Below are 26075 nucleotides of genomic sequence, written 5' to 3'. Positions count from 1 at the left end.
GAAAGCTTAATAAGATGCAGGAAGTTTTAAAGTACCTGCTTTTTGAGGCTACCAGGCAGTTATGATAATTTAGTAAAAAAAGGATAGAACACCCTCCTCTCTCCATAAAGGGCACCTGTGGGTGTAATGATGCAACAGAGGTTGTAGGGTTCTAGACTGAGACAAGGAATTATGTCTATGCAGTCAGCAGTGCACGCCAGGCTCTGTAAATAAGCAGCACTTTTTATACATCAGTTCATTAAATCCTTACCCTAGGAGATAAGCAGTATCCATTTCACAGGCAAGAAAATCAAGGCTGTGAGTGGTTATGTAATTTGGCTAAGTTACGTAACTTGTAAATGGCAGAGCTGGGATTCAAACCCAAGCTAGCCTGTTTCAAAGTTCAAGTTATTTTCCACAATACTGTGAGGTGGAGAAACTTGTGCAGCAGTGGACAGCTTGGGCTTACCCTGTGATTCTGAAATGAAGACCCAGGCACCCAAGGTTCCATCCTTCACAAATGAGGAGTCAAGCCCTGTCGCAGGGGAGCGAATCCTTTCAGCTGCCTCACTGGCTTCACTGCTAGCTGCTGCATTCTCCTCCTAACTGGAATGCCACTAATTTTGAGGATTACCGACTGCCCAGACTATTCTAGTCCTGTGGCCCTTAATCTAAATAATCAGAAGCCAAAGTGGCAGAAGATTCTGCTATGGAAAGAAAACATCTTGCATACAGGATGCAGAACTAGTTTAGGTTGTCAACTAAAGAAGGTGGCTATCAGAAAGCTACCCAAAGATGGTTACTCTACTGGCAGTTGAGAAAGAATAGGCAATTGGATTCATCCTTTGGTTGATTATGTCAGGCAACTTGATTTAGAGACAAATCTCTGCCTGATGCACTTCTTTCTTCCCTTTGGCTGGATATAATCAGGTCCTAGTTATTAGGGTCCTTTGGTCCCAAACTGGGGGATGCTGATTTCCTGCGCTTTTCAACTAAAAGGGAGTCAGGGACCTAGAACTATGGTTTAGTTTCTCTGCCTTAAGCCTACAGTCCTCAACCCCCAGGGTGGTGGTTCTGAGAAGGCAGGTTCTTTATACACACAGCCAGGATGCACGTGTGTGCTGGCAGGTAGGAGGGGAACAGGATATTTATTAACAAAGCTAAGGTCATTCAAACATGCCCATTGGTAATATTTTCACATCCTTGCCCTACAGCAGGATCTCTAGTTTGTTGCCCAGAGATCTCTCTCATCTCTGAATTCCTAGTTCACAGAAACAAGAAATACCCTTAAGAGTCCATGTTAAGAATATTTTATTTGTTTTTTGAGATTACATAGTCATTATTGCTGATCTAATACAATCACTTAGACATAAAGATTTCCAAGAACTTCTCAGAAATGATGATCCTTAGAAGTTTTATTCCTTTCAGTAAGATGACAGAACTAGATGATTACGTATATATATAGAGATATATATATGTATATATATATAGTTTAGAACCTGTCCACATATAATTTGCTGGTGTTGCCTATTTTCCTTCTGTAATTTTCCTTTATTGAAAAAGCTTAATGCAACAATGCATTTTGATTCCTTTTTTAAAAACCATGGCAAAGTTAATTTTGAGAAAACCACAGGAGCGGCAATATCAGATCTGTTCAGAGAAAAGCGAAGCAGCAAAAAAGCTTTGCAAGAGTATGTGGCCATGGGGAGCCGTGCTCATATGGGCAAGTAGGATTGGGAGGGAGGAGAGCAGAGGGAAGGTAGAGTAGATACATTTTTTTTTTCTTTGTTTAAATGAAAAAAAGAAAACTGAATATCTCCATTAAGAAGGCAAAAAAGTGCCAGGCACGGTAGCACACACCTGTGGTTCCAGCTACTCAGGAAGCTGAGGCAGGAGGATTGCTTAAGCCCAGGATTTTGAGACTAGCCTGGGCAACATAGTGAAACCCTGTCTCTAAGGGGGAAAAGAAAAGAAGGTGGCAAAATATTAGCACAGATTCATTGTAGAGAAAATGGTATGTATCTTCACAGACTGGAGCCACATACAAAGAGATAATTAGCCTTCTTTCCCATGCTTCCAGATAACTAGGATGCATCTAAGGTAAGAGGTTGGAGGAAAGAAGATACATTGCTCTGATTCCAAGGGTAGAGGGAATAATGACCGATTTCAACCCTAAGATAGAACCCAAATACTTGGGAGGCTTGTGGTTCTTTCTTCTTAATGTTGATGGCACAATGTCCCTACAAAGAAGAGAGGTCATCTGAAACTCAGAGGCAAATAACTCATCATGGGCAGCAACACTGGCAACCTAACTTGAAGCCCAGTGTGGCTCCTTTTTTATTTGGAGTGGGTCTCTTCACTATAGCAAGGCAGAATGTACTCCTTAAGTACCAGCACATAGTAAGCTCCAGAGAGCAAGGCTTTGCTGAGAAACAGCAGGTTATGATTTTTGGTCTAAGAATACAATAGGCTAGAGACCATATATCTGCCAAATGGAATCTGCTCTGGATATAAGATAAGGTACAAAGATCTGAATCTCTTGCTAAAGGGACCCAATTAATACAAAAATCAGGACTAGGTAGGCAAAAGGAAGAACTGAATGTCTTAGTGGGATTTTTAGCATTTATGATCTTCCTTATAAAAAAGAATATAACCAGTACTTGCTGAGACATATAGCCTCTGAAGAACTGTAGTCTATGGGCTGAACCTGTATACTATTTAATGAGGCAAATAGTCATTTACCAAAGTTCCACTTCCTACTTCCAAAAGTAAGGTCACTTTCAGACTAGCTCTGAGAGTGTATGTGAAGACCAAGAGAAGTTGGAGAGGGTGGAGGTAGAAGAAGAGAATCAGGATGGGAAGGTTATAGTGGTCATGAGTGGTCTGGTGTTTCCTTGAGCCACCTTGGTCTTGAGACTTTGAGGCAGATCAGCATAGGAAAAAAGTGGGAAACAAACAAACCTGAGAGTGTTAAATAGGATCGATAAGGGGAAGAGGCTTATTTAATTCAAGTTTCCTAGGGCCACTCCAGACTAACTCTTAGAACCAATCTGGTCCCAATGAAACCCTTGAGACCAACAGATCAGTCTCCAAAAGGAATCCAATTTTTGGGTGGGACATAAAATGTTACGCTGCCCACAACACATTACTAATTCTTTTTGTAGCACTGGAGTTACTCAAGAAACTGCCTCTGAAATACAGAATCCTCAAATGGAAGAGTTATAAAAGATATGCCAGCAGAGAAGACCACAGATCAGATTGCAGATCTCAAGTTTCATCCATGGCAATTGTCAAAGGAATGAATGTCTGACAAGGTTCAAACTAGTCAAATTAGCTTTGATGATCTGGGTACAGTTTACAATTTCATCTCTGTATCCCTCAGCCAGTCAAGCTGCAATGACCTCCCTGGGAAACAAATAAATATATTCTGCTTCGTTAGGGTATCAAGCTCTGAGTCTGAAAGACCGGTCCCATTTCCAAAGCCTATACCCCTAAGTCCCTGGAAAAGTATGCCTTTCCCTACTGTTTCAGACGTAGCTTTAGGCAATAGCAGGAAGTTTCAGGAAGCAGTGCTTCACAACAAGCTCTCCTTTTCTGAGATAGTGCTAATCTGGAGGGGCTTCCTTGGAAAATATCCAATTAAATGACAAGGAAGTAAAACTATGGGTCCCAGTGGAGCTGGCCCCACTTCCTGAGCAGAGGTTGGCTGGACTAGAAAGACAGCAAAACAAATGTCTGACAAATACCAAAACTGTGGAGGAAATAATGGAGGCACATCCCTCTTGCAACCAGCAAGTGTTAAAATGGACATAAATATTCAAGGAGAAGAAAGGAGTCCTGGGTAAGAAAGGAGACCCCTGGTAGGCACAGCACAGCTGAGTTCTTGATGTAGCTTGGCAAAGCCATAAATAACACTCCTTCCTTATTAGCCTTTATATAAAGAAGGCAGTGATAGTGATGGTCAAGATTGGGAATCCAATCTTGCCTGAAACACTGGCCATGTTAATTCCCAACGGCCTCACCTGGGGAAGGGCCAAAGCTGAGAAAAGCAGGTGCTGAAAATCTATTCCAGAAAACTCCAGGGAACGGGTAATATGGAATCTCTGGACTAACTCGTGAGCCTGGACAAGAGGAAAAAATGGCCACTGCTGAGGATTCAGTCAATGGGGAATGATGCAAATGATGCACTGGGAGCAGTGACTCCATTTCTTTCCTTCCTCAGCCTGTCCTCTGTGGCTCTCATGGCCCTCAGGGCAGTAACCACACTCTGGGCCAATGCTACAGGCACAGGATTCTTGATTTTAATAAATAAATAACCTAACACACAGGGTGAGCACGGCAGGCAGCTTTGATTGGAGAAGCAGCTTGCTGAATTCTTTCTTGTATAGTAGTGGAGAAAAGGCTTGGAGTTCTATTCCTTAAAACTTCTGGTTTGAGTTACGGGAACTTAATACCTGGAGGGAAAAGAAAGATGAGACTGTGATGTTATCAGCTAATGGGGATGCTGGGACATGAAGAGCCTGCCTAAAGGTGTAACAGGAGGCAGAGACTTTCCTGGAGTGTGCAGTGACAGGAGATAACTGTGTCTCCTTTTCACATCATTGAAAAAGGCCAGTATTTCTCCATAGAGAGATAAAAATCATGGCAACAAGATGAAATGGGGAAAGGAATTAAGGAAGGGGAACTTTATTTAATGAGGCAAATAGCCACTTACCCAAACTCCACCTCTCTGTCTCCAAAAGGCAAATTCAGGAAGGGGAACACTATTTAAGGCCTTGAAGAGTCTTTTGAGGGTGGCAGTTAGGGGAAGTGGGTTCATTTTTCTGAGTTCATGTAAGCGTATGTGGTTGGGGATGCAAAGACCAATTCCAGTGCAGGAAGCTCATCACTGCCCAGGTGTCCCTGATTTCTGGGGAGCCCAAGGCACCTGTAGTAATTAGGCTTGAAGGGCCCATTCTTGTTGAGTCCCAGATACTTGGCCTGTTCATCTGTCAGCTCTGTCAAGTGGGCATCAAAGGTAGGTAGGTGTAGGCTGGCCACATACTCATCTGGAACAGACCACAGAAGCCCTGGTATAAGCATGCATGCCTTTTACCTGATGGCTGTTGTCCCCAAGCTAGGCCTTAAAAAGTTCAAAGACACCTTCTAATTCCTGGAGCTGAATGAAAAATGTTCAACCTTTGCTCACTAGTCCTCAATTCTAAGGAACAGCTGCCTTCAGCTTCAAGCCTAGTGCTTTCCAAAGCCTTAACAATTTATCCTTACTAACTCTTTCAGCTTTGAACCCTGCCTTCCAGAAAAGTGCGGGAGAGATGAAAGAAACAACAGGCATCAAGATTTAAAAGAAGGAACAGGATAATATGGGAACTAAATAATGGGAAGCTCCAACTTTAGTTTTGCCTTGGACCCCATACGTTGGGTCATTTAAAACAATTAATGCCTGGGGAAACTTGAATGGAAAAACTAAGAAGGATACTCTCACAGGATAAATGGCATAAATGAACTGTTTGCTTTGCTTTTAGTACTCTTTAATTCTTACGGGTTTCTGTTCACATTCTATTATCTGACTACACAGTACTTATTCATAATCTTATGTCATTTCCTGTGTATTTGTTTGGTCTCCCAACTTCATTACACATTCCATCAGAATATGGACTGTGCTGTTGCTTTTATATTCTTCTACAGTGTCTACTAAAGGGAAAATATATCAACTTTTAACAGTTGTTATATACCTAATGCTAAGGCAAAACAAAACCAGAAGCTGATTTATTACCTGATCTTTGCCTGAGGAGTTTATAAACACACTGTATCAGTTCAGGTGCTTGAGGCAGGCTCTTTAAAAATTTAAGACAGGTTAATGTTTCTCTTATACAAAACACCCACATAACTGAATAGCTCCTATTTCACATCTCTCCTTTGGCCTGAAGCATTGGGATTGGTGTTGGAAAGCATAGTAAGAAAGTCTTGTGTCATCTGAGAAAAGGCTGGTAGGGGCTATTTGGCAGCCTAGGATTGGAATAAGTCAGATGTCACAAGGTAGGAGATAATTCTTCTCTTTTAAGGGAAGATTTTTTTTTTTTCCTTTGAGATTCCTACATAAAGATACTTTAAGAGAAAAAAAATCCTTAAAATTCACAGGCAGGTAAAATAAATCACAGCAAAATGTCACCACTTTGCTAGGGCAACACATGTCGAAAATGGGATAAATCAACTGGGAATGCGACCTAGGAATCCTAACTCCTACTTTACAAAATGAAGGTACCTTCCCCGCCCCCATACTTAAGTAAGCTAATGCCCCCAAACTTCCTTTAGCCTCAGACTCTGAACTACTTTGGTAAGGATGGAGATGGAAGAGTAAATACTTACCCATTTTCTTGGGCAACAGGTAGACATCCTGCTTATAGCGACCCTCAGGAGCATTGTAAAGCTCTATCAAGGCAAGAGCCTAGAAAAGCAGAGAGATGGATGCTGATGTGCCATTCATGGCAATCTACCCAAGCAAGTGAAACCTGGTGGGTCTGAGAACCCTCTCCAGACTACTGCTGTCCCACTCTGGAAGCCTTACCTGAGTAGTAGCAGTGATTGAGAGCACAAATGTAGGCACTGTGGAGCAGCTTAGGTTCAGCAGGCGGCCCTAGTGATCAAAGATGAAGACACAAATGGATTAGGACAAAGTTGCTGGCCTTTGAGAAGTGAGGGAAGAGAAGCATGACCGCCATTTTCCAAACACTTCCCGATTAACACTGCTGGAAAAAAAGCAGCTGTTTATAAGAACTAACTGACTGACATTTAAATGAAACCACTAAAATTCTGGAAAATCTGATGAAACTAATAGCTAAAAGATTTCTGGAATTATTTGAAAAGGAATACAGATGGTCATATGACACTGAGGCTTATGCCAAATATCAGTGTATTTCTCTTTAATTTTCCACTCTCTACAGCAAAACATCCTCCTTCTGAGGATCGGCATTCCTTTGACAGACTGTCTTGAAATAAACAATGATCAGTCAAATCCAGGGACAATCTCTCCAGGTTGTGAGGGGAGATATCTCTGGACTTAGGAAGTTGTGATGATTGACTGATTGATTAGATGGAGTCTCCCTCTGTTGCCCAGGCTGGAGTTCAGTGGCATGATCTTGACTTACTGTAACCTCTGCCTCCTGGGTTCAAACGATTCTCCTGCCTCAGCCTCCAGAGTAGCCGGATCACAGGCGTGTGCCACCATACCCAGCTAACTTTTGTATTTTTAATTTTATTTATTTATTTTTTTTAGTAGAGACGGGGTTTCACCATAGTGGTGATGATTTTTATACTTCTCCTTCAGTTTGGTTCTCCTGAATTCAAAGACAGCCTTGTCAGCCTTGCATTTTGAGTTGGTGATTCAGATAGCAGAAGAACTAGAAACTGCCCCCAATGCCACCCTTTCCTATTTTATTTCCTATGAAGCCTGACTACCTTTTTGCTCAACCATGTAGCACAAAACACCCATGGTACTTGCTTTTGTCACCAAAATTACCAGGTGGGACCTCCTAGGGCAGCCAGAAATAAGTCATCAGTCAGCAGACTGACATCAAAGCTATTAATGCATATTTAGCAATCTGCCCATCTCCTCCTCATATACACTTCTTCCTTGTGAAGAAATAGTTCAGTCCTTTTACGAATGCCCTAAAGTATCTGAGAAGATGAGATAAATTGAGGAAAACGTGAAGAGAACAGTAAGGACACTAAAAACCCCTAACTTATGGGCCCCTAAAGACCATGTATCTTTTACATTTTCATATTCAGGTTCTTTAATATAAAAAAAGAAAGAAAAAAGACTGAAAATCAAAATTGAGAAAAGTATTATTATCCTCCTTGTTATTTTGGTATCTTTCTCTGATGAAGAGAAAGCTTCAAGGTAAGAATAGAAGGCATCATTATAGCTCTCAGGAATCCAGGACTAGGGAGGAGGAGCTTTTAAGAAAGGAAAAGGGGTCAAACATTGACATGGAAGCCAAGTAAAATGAAAGTCAATAGTGTCAATGTGAGTTAGGAGCTAGGATGAGGAAATATCAATTGAGCAATTGATATCTAGGTAGGTACCTACTACACATCTGGCTCAATTCAAGGCAATGGACATTCAAAAACAGGGAATCTATCAGTAAAAACATACATTCCCAGAGCTTGCCTGATAGTCCTGGTTACAGTAGGGAATATCTACTTTGTGCTTACTGATTAAAGCATCCCACAAATGACATTATCTCTTTGCACACATCACTTAAAGTGGCACTGGTTCTATTTGTGAATTCCTTCTACAGTAATAATCATTATCTGACTCAACCTGTGGATTGACATGGAGAGACGGGATAATTGGTGAAAAGTGGGGAACCAAAATAGTTTCTTAATTGCAGAATGAAAAGATCTTTCACAATTAGAAGTAAAATCCATTGGGAAAGTAGTCAAACTTGTGCTTCACAGAGGAGTTGAAAGTATGCGAGAACATGAGGAGGAGGGGACCTGGGTACTGCAGTCTCTCCTGTTGTGGGGGAGTATTTTTTGCCAGTCTCAGCCTTACCTCTGCCAGCAGTACTATCCTCTTGCCATCAGGCCATATCACATGGTCAACTTGAGATCTCACTCGCTCCCAGGTCAGCTCTGGTGTCCGCAGACTCGCCTGGAATACATACAGCAAGTACAGCATTAGCCATAGCAAGCCCCACTGTGGGGACAGAAAGATGTTGAAGGGAGCCATTTCAAATAGCAGGTTGAAAGGAGCAACCAACATGCCAGATGGAGAATACCTGTCCTGTGTTGGTTAGGACTGTTCCATTTCAGGGAATTTAATCTGAGGCCCAGCCAGGGAGGGATCACTCAGGATGTCATTCCACAACATATACTGTGTGCCCACTCTCACAGTAAAAGGTGCTATGGGAAATACAAAAGAAACCAAAGACATGGTTTCTGCCTTCAAAAAGCTTCTACTTTAGATGGGGACACAAAACAATACATATGTGAGAGGAAAAAAATGCCCTTAAAATACTTACAAAGCAACATGCAAACAAGTGCAAATTAATACAGTGCAAACTGAATATATAAGTGCTGAAGAAACACAGAAAAAAAAGGAGGAACACAGCTGAGTGGGTTTAGTAAGAGGCCAAATGTCCTAAACATAGCATGCTGGGGCCCAAGGTTCTGCCCTCATATCCCAAGGTCCCAGGTTCCACCTTTTCAATGATGGTGGTCCACCCTAGTTACAGAAGCTTTGTGACCTAAATGCAAATGTGAGGTAGCCTTTAAAGAAATGCTTAATGGTAGAGTAAAGCTCCCAATGGCTCACCCTCCTTCCATTTCTGTATATTGTACATTCAGAGAAAATGAGAAAAAAATGTTATTTTTTTTTAACAGCAGCAATCAAATAACAGCCACGGGGTATAGACTTAAGACAACACCTTCTTTCTTCCAATAGGCAATGCCTAAAATAGAAAGTGAGTTCATATTCCAAAACTACCCATTGGCTCATTTGATGAAATTAAGGAGTCCTGCCAAATAGTTTTCAGACAAATAAAGAGAAACGCTTTTAGTTATACAATAATGATTTACAGGGTACATACCATATTCTAGGCATCGTAGTAAAGAGCATGAATATAGGTAAGACTGTGGATTCCTTTACTGGGCTGTGAACCATTTATGGACAAAGACAGTATCTTCTTTCCATTTTTGTATTTCAAGGTCTATTTAAGCAAACAATGGGATGCTAAGCTAAAGTTTAGAAATTCATGGTTCCTATCCACGAGGAAGTACCAATCTAGTGGAAAAGACATATACAATTATATTTCAGTGCATTCAGAACTATATTAATGGTGTGGACCGTTTCTTTATTAGGTAGATGGGAAACACATATAATTTCTTGAAATGTCAAGTTTCAAAAATCGGTTCAACCTTTCTAGAGGGCAATTTGGCAGCAGCTAGCAAAATTTTATATGTACCTAATCTTTGACCAATCAGTTTCACTTTTTTAGGTCACGATCCTATAAAAATACTTTCTCAAGTTCAGAAATACAAGTGCCCAAGAATGTTCAAACCAGCCTTATTTATAATAGTGAAAAATGTAAACAAACAAGGGAATGGTTAAGTAAATCAGGGTAGTTCCATATAGTGGAATATTATACAACTCTTTTTTAAAAAGGTACTACAGTAGGAAGCTCCAAAAAAAAAGATAGACATATATGTGCTAACATGAAAACCATTCACTATTCTTTTTTTTTTTTTTTTTTTAGATGGAGTCTCACTCTGTCACCCAGGCTGGAGTGCAATGGCATGATCTTGGCTCACTGCAACTTCTGCCTCCCGGGTTCAAGCTATTCTCCTGCCTCAGCCTCCCAAATAGCTGGGATTATAGGCACACGCCATCATGTCTGGCTAATTTTTGTATTTTTTAGTAGAGACGGGGTTTCGCCATGTTGGCCAGTCTGGTCTCAAACCCCTGACTTCAAGTGATCTGCCTGCCTCAGCCTCCCAAAGGGCTAGCATTACAGGCGTGAGCCACTGTGCCCAGCCCACTCACTATTAAGTGAAAAAAATCAAGTTGCAGAACAATATAGTGTAATATCAATTATGGAAGTTTTTGCTTATTTTAAGCATATTTCTAGTGTTTGCATTTTTAAACTAAGCAAGTATTACTTTAAAATTGGAATTTTAAAAAATAAATGTTATAAATAAATACTGTAAATATAAGGGTTAAAAAGAACTTAAGGGAAAGGCACAGTGGTTCACGCCTATAATCCCAACATTTTGGGAGGCCAAGGTGGGAAGATCCCTTGAGCCCAGGAGTTCAACACCAGCTTGGGCAACATAGTGAGACCTTGTCTCTACAAAAAACAAACAAACAAACAAACAGAATTAGCTGGGCATGTTGGCGTGTGCCTGCAATGTCAACTAATCGGGAGGCTGAGGTGGGAGGAATGCTTGAGCCTGGGAAGTTGAGTCTGCAGTGAGCTGAGATTGTGCCACTGTATTCCAGTCTGGGCGGTAACAGAGTGAGACCCTGTCTCAAAAAAAAAAAAAAAAAAAAAAAGAATTTAAGCAAACAGACCATTTTGAGAAGTCAAGGATATACGAAGTAGAATCCATTAGCCTTTAGAGCTTAGTACCATGGAGGGTAATAACCACAAAGAGTCAAGAGATACTCTTGGTGACAATGGCAGTTTTTACTGAGATGACAGGAGTTTAAAGTATTTCAGGTTAGTATTTATTCAGTAAATACTTTATACAGGAGTATAAAGTATTTCAGGTTAGTATTCAGGTTAGTATTTCACACCCCTAATCTCCCAGAGGCCAAGCAATCCTGGTGATTAGGAGTGAAGAGCTAAAACCCATCTTAGGAAGTATTCCTTGGGAAGAAAGATATGGCAGAATCAAAGAAAGGACACTTCTTATGAACATAAGAAAATAACCAATGCTTAGTAGAGGCAGTTTACTAGAGCACTGGTATGGCTATGTTGTAGGTGAAAGTCTGACAGTAAGTTTAAAAAGAGGTTTGAGGAGAAACTTGGTTAACTTATCTCTATCACTGTCCAGGAAGCTCCAATAACTTGCCTATTAAGGCCTAGTCAGCAGTCACATTCCTCAAGAGCAGAAGGGTTTCCTACCTTACGGCTGGCACAGCTTGACAGAATCTCTCAAAAACATCCAGTTGTCTTTGCTGTGGGCCTATAATCACTAAGCAACCTACCAGGAAAAGGGATTCCTGTGCAGACTACCTCCCCAAACCAGGTGTACATCCCACCATAAACTGGCCACTCATTATGCTTGCACAAATTGGTCTTACATAATTCTGAACAGTGCACATCTGTTTGTTTTGTTTTGTTTTGTTTTTTCAGGGAGAACAACTGTGGTTCTAGTCCTGTAAAGCACAAAATCTCAGGTTAAATCATTCTTTGGCTGGAAAAAATGTTTAAAGCCTATGTACTTAATGGTTTGACCACCTGAATTGTGAAGCTTTCTTCACAGGCCTTCTATGTGATGCACATGGGTAAGCAGGTCTGCTTTTTTTTGAGATGGAGTCTCACTCTGTCACCCAGGCTGGAGTGCAGTGGCGCTATCTCGGCTCACTGCAACCTCCGCCTCCTGGGTTCAAGTGATTCTCCTGCCTCAGCCTCCTGAGTAGCTGGGACTACAGGTACACGGCACTACGCCTGGCTAATTTTTGTATTTTTAGTAGAGATGGCATTTCACTATGTTGGTCAGGCTGGTCTCAAACTCCTGACCTCATGATCCACCTGCCTGGGCCTCCCAAAGTGTGGGATTCTAGGCATGAGCCACCACACCTGGCTGCAGGTCTGCTTTTAAGAGAAAGCAAACATACAAAAGAAAGATATGGCCAAAAGGCAGTGAAGAGCACAATCCCTATCCCAGGTCCTTCAATATTCACAGCATTCCTATTTCTCAGAAAAAATGCAGCTTTCTAAATGATCACCTCTTCTGATGAGCTGCTCCTTCCTAAATATGCAGCAGGCAACATCTCAAGGTTAGGTAAAACTATGAATTCCTACCAAAAAAGGAAAAAAACACTCTTTAAAAATTTTGATTACTAAAAATATCTGGATACTTACCAAAATCATTCTCCTACAGTTTCACTGAGTTGACTGGTAATGATTTCCCTCTTTTTCTCACACTGTGCATCCAATCCATTTAGCAAATTCCATTGGTCACAACCTATCACTTCTTATCACCTCTACCACTTGCCCATGTAATCCAAGCCACCACTTTCTACAGTCAGAAATACTGAAAGAACCTGCTGTTATCCCTATCATTAGTCAAGCTCCAGGATGTTTTCTTCATACAAAAGCCAGAGTAATTTTCTTTTTAGAGACAGGATGTTACCATGTTGCCCAGGCTGACTTCTAACTTCCAGGCTCAAGCAATCCTCCCACCTCAGCCTCCTCAATAGCCGGGGACTACAGGCTGAGCCACCACACCTGGCTTCCAGAGTAATTTTTAAAAACCTAAGTCAGCTGGATGCCGTGGCTCATGCCTGTAATCCCAGCACTTTGGGAGGCCGAGGCTGGCGGATCATGAGGTCAGGAGATCGAGACCAGCCTGGCCAACATGGTGAAACCCCGATTCTATTTTTTTTGTTGTTTTTGAGACGGAGTCTCGCTCTGTCACTCAGGCTGGAGTGCAGTGGCGCGGTCTTGGCTCACTGTAAGCTCCGCCTCCTGGGTTCACGCCATTCTCCTGCCTCAGCCTCCTGAGTAGCTGGGACTACAGGCGCCCGCCACCTCGCCCGGCTAAATTTTTGTATTTTTAGTAGAGATGGGGTTTCACCATTCACAGGATGGTCTCGATCTCCTGACCTTGTGATCTGCCCGCCTTGGCCTCCCAAAGTGCTGGGATTACAGGCGTGAGCCGCTGTGCCTGGCCAACCCTGACTCTATTAAAAACACAAAAAATTAGCCAGGCATGGTGGTGGGCACCTGTCGTCCCAGCTACTCAGGAAGCTGAGGCAAGAGAATTGCTTAAACCTGGGAGGCAGAGGTTGCAGTGAGCCGAGATTGCACCACTGCACTCCAGCCTGGGCAACAGAGCGAGACTCTGTCTCAAACAAACAAACAAACAAATAAATAAATAAAAACCTAAATCAGATTTTGTCACTCATCTATTCAAAACCTCCCAATGGCTTCTTTCAGAATAAAATCTAAAGTCCTTAACATGACCTGTGAAGCTCTACATAGCATATACCTCCTTGAGTTAACTCTTCTCCTTACCCCCTTGACCAATGTTCCTGACACAGTGGCTTCTTTTCTTTTCCTCAAACACATCAAGCGGGTGTCTCCCTCAGGGTCTTTCACCTGCCATTCTCTCTGAACAGAATGCTCGGATGGCTTGCTCCTTTATTTTATTCAGGTTTTTAAAAGTGTTATCTCAGGCCGGGCGCGGTGGCTCAAGCCTGTAATCCCAGCACTTTGGGAGGCCGAGACGGGTGGATCACGAGGTCAGGAGATCGAGACCATCCTGGCTAACACCGTGAAACCCCGTCTCTACTAAAAAATACAAAAAACTAGCCGGGCGAGGTGGCGGGCGCCTGTAGTCCCAGCTACTTGGGAGGCTGAGGCAGGAGAATGGCGTAAACCTGGGAGGCGGAGCTTGCAGTGAGCTGAGATCCGGCCACTGCACTCCAGCCCGGGCTACAGAGCGAGACTCTGTCTCAAAAAAAAAAAAAAAAAAAGTGTTATCTCCTCAAAGACTTCCTTGACTACCTAACTAAAATGGAATCCCCAATATCCTTACCTTGTTATTTTTCTTCAATACTAAGCACTAACAATAACGATCTATTTCTTTATTATTTGTCTCCCACACTAGAATATATGCTCCCTGAGAGACGGGATATTGTTCACTGTCATTTGTTTAGTAAACTGGTATCTGGCACAGAGCAGAGCAGGTATTCAATATAAATTTGCTAAACACTGAATAAAAATTCTGGTTTCAATTACTAGTTGAGTTTGGTATTTCCTTGAATTTCATTTTACATGCCCTGTGACACTATCACCAAAGGCTGAATAATTTAACTTTTCAAAAGTTTCTCTGAGCATCTCCTTTTCTGGACCATTTACCTTAGCTATGTATCTTCCACCAAGAAGAACACAAAGAGAAGTGAGAGATGGCCCTTAGCTCATGTGACTGGCAGATATGGGAGCCACCTGGTAATACCTGCAAAACTTGGTCTAGTCTCAACACAGCAACCAGGGCAATCCTTTTAAAATAAAAGCCATCCTTTAAAAATGTAAGTCAGATTATAAACCCTCAACAGCTCCCTAGTCTCTCAGGATATAATCAGGAGTTCTCACAATGGGCTATGAGGCCCTCTAAGATCTGGCCTGTTACCCCTCTGACCTCATCTTCCACTGTTCCTTGTCCTATGCTCATTCTCTTCCAAGCACACTGGCCTCCTTGTTGTTCCTCAAACACACTAGGCACACTCCTGCCTGAGGACATGTGTACTGGCCTTTCTCTCTTCTTCAAATGCCGTTTACCTAAAAACCCACATGGCAAATTCCTTCAAGTCTGCCTCAAACATCATCTTTCTTAAAAAAATTTTTTTGCCAGTGTCAGGGTCTTACTCTGTCACCTAGGCTGGAGTGCACTGGCACAATTTTGGCTCACTGCAACCTCTGCCTCCCAGGCTCCAGTGATTCTGCCTCAGCCTCCCAAATAGCTGGTACTACAGGTGCAAGCCACCACACCCAACTAATTTTTTTTTTTAAATTTTTTGTAGCAATGAGGTCTCACTATGTTGCCTAGGCTGGTCTTGAACTCCTGGGCTCAAGTAATCATCCTGCCTTGGCCTCCCAAAGTGCTGGGATTAGGGTGTGAGCCACCACATATGGTCTCAAACATCATATTAATTTTCTTTTTTTTTTTTTTTTGAGATGGAGTTTCACTCGTCACCCAGGCTGGAGTGCAATGGTGCTATCTCGGCTCACTGCAACCTCTGCCTCTCAGGTTCAAGTAATTTTCCTTCCTCAGCCTCCTGAGTAGCTGGGATTACAGGCACCCGCCACCATGCCCGGCTAATTTTTTTGTATTTTTAGTAGAGACAGGGTTTCACCATGTTGGCCAGGCTTATCTTGAAGTCCTGACCTCAGGTGATCCACCCATCATGGCCTCCCAAAGTGCTGGGATTACAGGTGTGAGCCACTGCGCTCGGCCCATCATATTCTTAATAACGGTCACAGCTTGATCTATTTCAAATTATAATCCAGTGCTCAATTCTCCCACCATGCTCTACTTTTTCTTTTTTCTGTGGTGCTTTTGCCTTCTAACATACTATAAATTTTACATGTTTATTATGTTTATTGTTTTTCTTATCACTAAGACATAAGCTCCATGAGGGCAGAAATATTTGCTTGTTTTGTTCAGTGACTCCAAGCATTTACAAGAACACCTGGCATACAGCAATCATACAAAAAATATTTGTAATTGAAGGTGAAGAGTCTTCTGGTCTTTATCCTGGGAGGTTACTTATGTCTGGGCTGCCTCTGAAGGAGAGATTACCATCATGATTTGAAGTTAATCCACAAGTCATGAGGAGATAATAAATATAACACACAGGAAAACAAAACAAAGAAAACTAGACTAGGCGTAAAAAAAACCCTGGATTTTGTGCAATGGTTTATTTTTTCTTTCTTTCTTTCTTTTTTTCCTTTTAGAGATGGAGTTTCACTCTTGTTGCCTAGCCTGGAGTGCAACGGCGCGATCTCGGCTCACTGTAACCTCAGCCTCCTGGGTTCCAGCAATTCTCCTGCCTCAGCCTCCGGAGTAGCTGGGATTACAGTTGCATACTGCCAAGCCCAACTAATCTCAGTATTTTTAGTAGAGACGGGGTTTCATCACGTTGGCCAGGCTGGTACTACAGGTGTAAGCCACCACACCCAACTAATTTTGTTTTTTTTTAAATTTTTTGTAAAGATGAAGTCTCACTATGTTGCCTAGACTGGTCTCGAACTTCTGGGCTCAAGTAATCATCCCACCTTGGCCTCCCAAAGTGCTGGGATTACAGGTGTGAGCCACCACACATGGTTTCAAACATCACATTCTTTTTCTTTTTCTTTTTTTTCTTTTTTTGAGATGGAGTTTTGAACTCCTGACCTCAGGTGATCAATCTGCCTCAGCCTCCCAAAGTGCTGGGATTACAGGTGTAAGCCATCATGCCCGGCCTGTGCACCGGTTTCATTTTGAATCAATTACATGCCTGACAAGGTAGTTAACTTCTTAGTTTCCCAACTGAAAATTAAGAATAAGAATAATGCCTCATGGAGTGGTCAAAAAGATGAAATGAGATGAAGTAAAAATACAAAAGGTACATGTCTGCATTTGGAGTTATTTTTATTTCAGAGCTTCTTGAGGGTTTAGAAAGGAAAATTCCTTCCCCTTCCCTTCCTCTGAAGATTTCCCATTAGGGCCCAGGGCATGACATCAATACTTCCCTTTAGGCCTTTCCCTTTTGGGGGCTCTAGAAGCAAAGTCATCCAGGAAATGAGAATCATTTGCTGGATAGTTTTAGAAATACTAATATCCTTGATCGCTCAGCAAAGAGGCAGTATGGCAGCAAACAGGCAGTATGGCACATAAATGAAACTTAAGCAAAAGAAAAATAAAGAACCAACTACCAGCTAAATTGTTCATTGTAAGCAAAATATCATGGTAAGAGAAAGTAATAAGGCCATACCACTCAGACACCCCAGGGTAGACAGAGGCTTTGGTAGGTTGTTCTGCCAGCTATTTTTTTTTTTTTTTAAGACGGAATCTCGCTCTGTCGCCCAGGCTGGAGTGCAGTGGCTGGATCTCAGCTCATTGCAAGCTCCGCCTCCCGGGTTCACGCCATTCTCCTGCCTCAGCCTCCTGAGTAGCTGGGACTACAGGCTCCCGCCACCTCGCCCTGCTAGTGTTTTTGTATTTTTTTTTAGTGGAGACGGGGTTTCAACGTGTTAGCCAGGATGGTCTCGATCTCCTGACCTTGTGATCCGCCTGTCTCGGCCTCCCAAAGTGCTGGGATTACAGGCTTGAGCCACCGCGCCCGGCCCTGCCAGCTATTTTTAATAATGGAAGAACAGAGCACAGAATTTAAAAGGGAAACCATATATAATAAATTTTATCCAATAAGCTCTCAGTCCATCAGCTGGTCCTTACCTGGTAATGCTGAAGCTCAATCAGAGCAGCCCTCAGTGGAGATGAAAGCACGCTTTGCTTGAGCCAGTTACCCAGAGAGAAATACAGGTGTGCCACAAAAATGCCAGAAAAATTTAAAACCAGAGTAAAAGTCACACTGAGAGATACTTTGGTAAATCTGAAAATAAACAACACTTGGCTGGGTGAGGTGGCTCACACCTGTAATCCCAGCACTTTGGGAGGCTGAGGTCAGCAGATCACAAGGTCAGGAGTTTGAGACCAGCCTATCCAATATGGTGAAACGCTGCCTCTACTAAAAACATAAAAATTAGCCAGGTGTGGTAGCGGGCGCCTATAGTCCCAGCTATGCTGGTGGCTGAGAAAGGAGAATCACTTGAACCCAGGAGGCAGAGGCTGCAGTGAGCCAAGACCGTGCCACTGCACTCCAGCCTGGATGACAGAGCGAGACTCCGTCTCAAAAAAAAAAAAAGAAAAAAAAAAGAAAAAACACTTCTATTAACTATTACTTGGGCAACTTATTAGTACCAAGTGCTATTTTGGATTGGAAAATTATAGGGTAAATATAACCAAATTAGAGAAACAAAGTGATATATTTTCCAGGTTTGAAGAATACATGCTACTACACAACGGCACTGGATTGATTATGACACCTGCAGACACAATTACTACAGTTTGAAAAACATGTGAGGGGTGACCTCACCCAGTAAAAGAGAGGGATAAAAGAAGAAACCACAGTATTTGATACACACAGTCAATCCTAAGCAACAGAATCATCCCAGCCCATAGATTTCTCTCCCTTATTTCCTTGGACCAACCTACTTATCTCATCTTTATGGTAAAACCAAACATCCCCAAAATACTGACTACCATACTGATTCACATTCATTGTATCACTTAGCTTTGAGTTTGTATCATTCATTGTAGTTTTGAGTTTATCTTGCTCTCAATCCTAAACATAGAGATAAGGCTTACAGTGTAAACAGGCATTGAGCTTGAATAGAAGATGACAATCATTTAAAATTATTAAATTGAGATGAAGAAACTTTATAGTCTCCACAAATACAGGCTATAGAGCTAGTAAATGAAAAGATGTGGACAACTCTGCCAGGACAGTCATGTTTAGGATGGCTTGTGACACTGCTCTCTCATTTTCCAGTTTGTTTCTTGTGAAGGAGAGAAAAAAGCCCCCAATAATGAGCCACTTGATCTTACCACGTCAATCTCTGTGTTGGAATGTCCCATGTTACAAACGATGCAGCTATTCTTCATACGGTCCAAGTGCTCTCTGGTTACCACATTCTTGTTACCTTAAAAACAGAAGAGAGGTTTGAGTGCTCACTGTCTTTTGGCGGCAGCAGAGAAAGATAATCCACAGAATGAGAAAATAAATGTGCAAATCATATAACTGATAAGGGACTTGTTATAAGGAATTCTTACAACCCAATAAGAAGAAGACAATTTAAAAATAAGCAGGCCAGGCCGGGCGTGGTGGCTCACACCTGTAATCCCAGCACTTTGGGAGGCCGAGGTGGGCGGGTCACAAGGTCAGGAGATTGAGACCATCCTGGCTAACATGGTGAAACCCCATCTCTACTAAATATACAAAAATTTAGCTGGGCATGGAGGCAGGTGCCTTTAGTCCCAGCTATTCAGGAGGCTGAGGCAGGAGAATGGTGTGAACCTGGGAGGTGGAGCTTGCGGTGAGCTGAGATCGTGCCACCGCACTCCAGCCTGGGCGACAGAGCAAGACTCTGTTTCAAAAAAAAGCAGGCCAGCCATGCTCACTCATGCCTGTTATCCCAGCACTTTGGGAGGCTGAGGTGGCAGAATCAATAACTTGAGCCCTGGAGTTTGAGACCAGCCTGGGCAACATGGCAAAGCCCTATTTCTACAAAAAAATACAAAAATAAGCTGGGTGTGGTGGCATGTGCCTGTAGTCCCATCTACTAGGGAGGCTAAGGTGGGAGGATCGATTGAGCCCCATAGGTCAAGGCTGCAGTGAGCTGTGATTGCACCACTACACTGTAGCCTGGGTGACAGAGTGAGACCCTGTCTCCAAAAGAAAAAAAAGAAAAGGCTCTGAATCGACATTTCTTCAGAGAAGATGTACAAATGGCCAATAAATACATGAAAAGATGCTCAACATCATTAGTTATTAGGGAAATGGAAATCAAAACCACAATGAGATGCCACTTTACGTTCACTAGGATGGCAATATCAAAAAGAATGGCAATAACAAGTGTTGGTGAAGATATGGAGAAATTAGAAGGCACATGTATTGTTGGTGGGATTGTAAAATGGTGCAGTCACTTTCAAAAAATTTGCCAATTCCAGCCAGGCGTGGTGGCTCATGCCTATAATCCTAACACTGGGAGGCTGAGGGGTGGATTGCCTGAGCTCAGGAGTTCGAGACCAGCCTGGACAACACGGTGAAACCCTGTCTCTACTAAAATACAAAAAATTAGCCAGGTGTGGTGGTGTGTGCTTGTAGTCCCAGTTACTTGGGACCACACACCTGGCTAATTTTTATATTTTTTTTGGTAGAGACAGAGTTTTGCCATGTTGCCCAGGATGGTCTGAACTCCTGGTCTCAAGTGATCTGCCTACTTAGGCCTTCCAAAGTGCTGGGATTACAGGTGTGAGCCACCACACCCAGCCTGAAAATGTTAAAAACAGAGTTACTATATGATCTAGCAATTCTACTCTTAGTATATACCCAAGGGAACTGAAAATATATGTCCACATAAAAACTTGTATTCAATGTTCATAGCAGCATTATTCCTAATAGCCAAAAAGGGAAAACAACCCAAATGTCTACCAGTTAATGAACAGATAAATAAAATATGGTATAACCATACAATAACACATTACTCAGCAAGAAAAGGAATAAGGTACTGATATATACCATCACATGGGGAGGCCCTGAAAACATCCTGCTATGAGGCTGGTCATAAAAGACCACATATTGAATGATTCCTTTTTTTTTGAGAAGGAGTTTCACTCTTGTTGCCCAGGCTGGAGTACAATGGCATAATCTCAGCTCACTGCAACCTCCGCCTTCTGGGTTCAAGCAGTTCTCCTGCCTCACACTCCTGTAGCTGAGACTACAGGCGCCTGCCATCACATCTGGCTAATTTTTTGTATTTTTAGTAGAGATGGGGTTTCACCATGTTGGCCAGGCTGGTCTCGAACTCCTGACCTCAGGTGATCCACCTGCCTTGGCCTCCCAAAGTGCTGGGATTACAGGTGTGAGCCACCGTGCCCAGCCATGAATGATTCCTTTTTTAAAAAAATTATTATTTTTTCCCCTTCTTTTTGCAGGTGTTGCTATAATTCCATTTACATGAAATGTCCAGAATAGGGAAATGGTGGTTGCCTAGGGCTGGGGTATGATGGAGAATGGAATAAGGAGTGACTGCTAATGATATGGGGTTTCTTTTTGGGGTGATAAAAATTTGATAATTGGGATGTTCCACAACTTTACTAAAAGCCATTGAACTGTACACTTTATTATTTAAAAAAATTTTTTTTTTTTGAGACGGAGTCTTGCTGTGTCACCCAGGCTGGAGTGCAGTGGCACGATCTTGGCTCACTGCAAGCTCCGCCTCCCGGGTTTACGCCATTCTCCTGCCTCAGCCTCCCAAGTAGCTGGGACTACAGGCGCCCGCCACCTCGCCCGGCTAGTTTTTTGTATTTTTAGTAGAGACGGGGTTTCACCATGTTAGCCAGGATGGTCTCGATCTCCTGACCTCGTGATCCGCCCGCCTCGGCCTCCCAAAGTGCTGGGATTACAGGCTTGAGCCACCGCGCCCGGCGCTGAACTGTACACTTTAAAAGGGTGAACATTACGATGTGAATTACAACTCAGTAAAAACATTAGATTGTGGTGATAGTTGTACAAACTCTGTGAATTACTAAAAAACAGTGAACACTTTAAATGTGTGAAACGTGTAGTAAATCAATTACAGCTCACAAAAAAGCAATAAAAAAAAAAAGGTCCAGGCTGGGCAGGGTGGCCCATGCCTATAATCCCATCACTTTGGGAAGCAGAGGTGGGAGAATCACCTGAGGCCAGGAGTTTGAGACCAGCCTGGAGAGTGAGACCTCATCTCTATTTAAAACAACAAAAGAGATCAGGGGATTGATAAGAACCAAGAACAGCTTCTTATGGTCCCTCTTCTCTGCCCCTATTTCTCCCTGAGGCTACAACTGCAAATTTTTTTTTAATTCTGTTCGATTTCCCCCTCTAAAATAGAATTATAAAAGAAAACCAGTGTTCCTGTAGTTTATGGTTCTACATAAAAATAAGTATCTTATCCTAGAGGAAACCAGCCATTTCTGCATATTCTTTAAAACTCAAAATCTACCTCTTTGGGAATTAACAGAATAACCTCTTCTACTTTCTCTAACTATGAAAGAATTTCTCTCTAGCCTTGCCTTAATTACATACTAGAGAGAAACATACATCACTTTTGGAGGTAAAATAAAAAATCAAGTGTACATTTAAGATCTGGCTTCTCAAATAAAACTTTATAACTGAATCTCATCTCTAGCTATCTCCTAGGATGAATGGAGATATAACAGTTGTCTTAAAGTGTGAAGAAAAACGTTTTTACATAGGAATGACCTAATTGTATACCTCTGGTCAGCGCTCTAAAGAATTAGGAAGAATATGAAAGACTGATTGGCTTTGCGGGCTACTATCTCTCTCTAGCTTTTAGAGTTTGGTTTTTCAGAATATTTCCAATCATCTTGCACTTGCTCCATAAAAGCATTCCCAAGTGCCACCCCATTTAAAATGTCATTATCATACCTGTACAGGTAATAACAATGTCCACTTGTCGGATGACCTCATTTAATTTCACCAGTCGAAATCCATCCATACTGTTGAAATAAAGCATGACCAATTAACCTAAACAGGCAGCTGGGGAGCCTTTTAACACAGGACTTCAAAAGCTAATATCAAGTTGCTGTCATTTCTTGAGATAGCTGAACTATTCTTAGAAGTGAAAAATCCAAACAATTTCCTTAGTTCATACAAGACAGAAATAAAAGGTTCCTCTGCATCATGAGACTTATTTCTTCCTGATAATAGGGAGCCAGGGGCTACCATGAGATTCCCTGACCGAATTTCCAGAAACTGTAGAAAGTGCCACTTAGCTATTTAACCAACTACCCCCTTGAAAGTGCTCTCTCCAAGATCATCAGTGATTTCCCGAAGGCCAAACCCAAGATTTCTTAGACTCTTAACTGTTTGTTTGTTTGTTTGTTTGTTTTTAGAAATGGGATCTCACCATGATGACCAGGCTGGAGTGCAGTAGCTAGTCACAGGCATAATCATAGTGCACTACAGCCTCTAACTCTTGGCCTCAAGCAATCCTCCTGCCTCAGCCTCCTGAGTAGCCAGGACTGTTGGCATACACCACCATGCCCAACTTCTTAGATTCTTACATTATTTGGTTTCTTCTACTACATTAAACATTATTTGCCTTCTTAAAACTCTATACCCCTTGGACTCCATGATACATCTCTCCTGGTTTTCCTCTTACTTCTCTTAATTGTCTCTCCTCAACTTCAGCCAACATTTGGATATTGGTGCTCTGCAGGGTTATGCCTTTATTCTGTTCTCTATTCTTTCAGTATAGAGAACCATATTCTTCCCTTGACTGCAAATGACTGCTTATAGATGGCTGATTTTTACATTTGTATCTTCAGCTTAGATCTCTCTGAAGCTTCATAGCCAAGGATCAAATTAGCCACTGGATAGCACCTTATGAATGTCCCAGAAGGATCTCAAACTTACTGTGTTTGAAAACAAACTTATTATTTTCTCTGCACTCACAACTTCATTTATTTCTTCTTCTATATTTTCTATCTTGATCAATAGCATCACTGTTCATCCATCTGAATGAGCCATATAAACAAGAATGTCCTTGCTGCCTCTCCCTAATTGAAGTTGTCACCAAATCAGGCTGAGTCTTTTTCTTTAATTCCTTAAAAGTCTCTTTCATCTGTCTTCTCTTCTCTAATACATACTGGCCTTGCTTAAGTTTAGGTCTTACTCCTTCTTGCCTAAATTACTATAGTAACCCCTGGCACAATCTCATTGCCTCTAGGTTTACATCTTTCTAAATCATTTTGCAGAGTGATTTTCCTAAATGCAATTTGGATCATGTCATTTCCTTGCTTAAAATACTTCAGTGAGACTGCCTATTCTTAAGGATAAGGCAGGATTAGAATAAGACCCAAATACTTGCAGTAATATGTGATTATATTGACATATGACTCCCATGACTGCTACCTTAGATAGCACCACTCCCCCAAATGTATCCCATCTGCCAACCACATTAAAATATTTCCAGCTTCTTAAATCTGCCATGCTATCTCCTTCCTTGGAGACAACACACATGTTCCCTGTACCTGGAATATACTTCCAAACTAAGAAAACACCTAAACAAATGTCAAGACTCTGCTCTGCTGACATCTCTTTCTACCCTGCTCCCTTGCTTCTTAGTAAGCAATTTCTCCTTTATGCTCCTACAGAAGCATGTGCCGTTTAACTCCATGACAGCACTTACTTCACTGCACAGTGGTTATTTGTCTGTGTGCTTCTAACAGCCGGACCTTATCTCATTTATACATTCATCTTATTCATTCTCAGCACGTAGCACAGTATCTAATGTATAGTAAGTGATCAATTCAGGTCTATAGGATAATCTGAACAGTATCACAATTTGTATTAAAACATGTTCAGGTTCCTACAATAAACCCTTAGTGTATTAGAAGGATGATGGTTCCCCTAGGCCACAGACACTTGGACTCTGCAATAGTTTTTAAGAACAGTGGTATTTCCCACCCTGCTGAGGATGGCAAGAGACAATTTTAATAACAGCTATCATTTAGTGAGCATATATTATGTGGCAGCAGCTCTGTACCTTATATAATTATGTATTTGTTATATAATGTATAATATAGAATGATTATTATTTTGAGACAGGGTCTTGCTGGGTCACCCAGGCTGGAGGGTAGTGGCATAACCACAACTCACTGCAGCCTCAACCTCCCAGGCTTAGGTGATCCTCCTACTTCAGCCTCCCAAGTAGCTGGGACCACAGACATGCACCACCACACCCAGCTAATTTTAAAAAATTATTTGTAGAGATGGGGTCTCCCTATGTTGCCAAGGCTGGTCTCGAACTCCTGGGTGCAGGCAATCCTCCTGCCTCAGCCTCCCAAAGTGCTGGGATTACTGGCATGAACCCATCACACCCAGCCTATGTTAATGATTATTTTACTGAACTCTCACAATCCTATGAGGTAGGTATGATTACCCACATTTTATAATAAGAAAAGAACTATTCTTCTTTTTAACTTTCAATTTTAGAATCATTTCAAACTTAAGAATTATAATACTAGTGTCAATAATTCTCATATACCCTTCACTCAGAGTTAGTAGATTTTACCCTTAATTGGGATTGGTCTAATGTTTCCTCACAATTAGATTCAGGTTATACATTTTTGGGAGGAATACCACAGAAGGACTATTTTCAGTGTAACACATCAGAAGGCATCTGATGCCTGCCAATTTCTTTTCTGATCATTATTTGAAAGCCAAGTATTACACATGGAGAAAGTAAGGGGCTACTTGTTCTCTGGCTGACAGAATCCCTGTTACTATCTCCACAGATTTCTAAATTTTCACTTCTGATAGTCTCTGCTCTCTCCAAGCAGAGCTCCTTGACCTTTTTGAAAGGCAGATGCTTAGAGTTAGTGGCAGCCTCTCTGAGGATCTGGGCTCCTCTAAAATAAAGTGTGGCATCAACCAGGCCATTCTTTGGAGACAGCTCCAAGATTGCAAGTGAGATGGTAGTGTAGAGGCTTACCAGGCTTGCAGGGCACAGATGGGGTCAATTTCAGTTACATACACAATGGAGCCCATGGCTTTCAGGGCAGCACAGCACCCTTTCCCCACCTGAAGAGGGGAGAGAGCACACATATTAAGGAAAGTCACCGAGAAAACCATTTCTCAAAGCTTCTGGGAAAGTGCACCCCCTCTTTCCACCCCTGGGAGGAATTTCACTGAATAGATTCATACTTGGGGAAAACAAGAAGAACAAATAATTGAATACAGCTCATAAACAAACCCCTGGCTCCTGCTTATCGCATTCATGTGCACAAGAACACCCACACTCACGATTCATAATCAAAACACAAGCTAAAAAGAACATCACAAACGGTGGTACTGGAGCAAGTCAGAAAATCAACTTAAGGAAAAATGGCGGCAATGCAAAGGGAAAAAGAAAGACTACTTTAACCAGAGGGCCTCTGAAGTTCTTTTTCTCATCTAAAGTGGTAACGAGTGTACTCATATGTCCATACAAATAAAAAATTCCAGAATATTTCAACAAAATTCATTTAAAACACCTAAT

At 41.9% G+C, this 26075-nt stretch overlaps 1 protein-coding gene across 8 annotated transcripts in view; it reads right to left on the bottom strand.

The window, feature by feature from the left end:
- Nucleotides 1-1273: 1273 nt before the first annotated feature.
- Nucleotides 1274-26075, bottom strand: part of AHCYL2 (adenosylhomocysteinase like 2) — a 212763-nt gene continuing 187961 nt past the window's right edge. For all 8 annotated transcript variants that reach the window (XM_005550750.4, XM_074035973.1, XM_005550744.4 and 5 more), the window contains 8 exons: nucleotides 25530-25618; nucleotides 22460-22530; nucleotides 18859-18953; nucleotides 8534-8632; nucleotides 6545-6613; nucleotides 6346-6424; nucleotides 4907-5027; nucleotides 1274-4433 (listed from right to left, as the gene is read on the bottom strand). In XM_005550750.4, coding sequence (XP_005550807.1) covers nucleotides 4427-4433; nucleotides 4907-5027; nucleotides 6346-6424; nucleotides 6545-6613; nucleotides 8534-8632; nucleotides 18859-18953; nucleotides 22460-22530; nucleotides 25530-25618 — 630 coding nt within the window. In that variant the 3' untranslated portion in view covers nucleotides 1274-4426. The remainder of the gene's footprint in view (nucleotides 4434-4906; nucleotides 5028-6345; nucleotides 6425-6544; nucleotides 6614-8533; nucleotides 8633-18858; nucleotides 18954-22459; nucleotides 22531-25529; nucleotides 25619-26075) is intronic.

The sequence above is a fragment of the Macaca fascicularis genome, chromosome 3 (assembly GCF_037993035.2).
Source record: "Macaca fascicularis isolate 582-1 chromosome 3, T2T-MFA8v1.1".
Lineage (NCBI taxonomy): Eukaryota > Metazoa > Chordata > Mammalia > Primates > Cercopithecidae > Macaca > Macaca fascicularis.
Note: the sequence above shows the minus strand (reverse complement) of the source record. Positions and strands in the feature narration are given on the sequence as shown.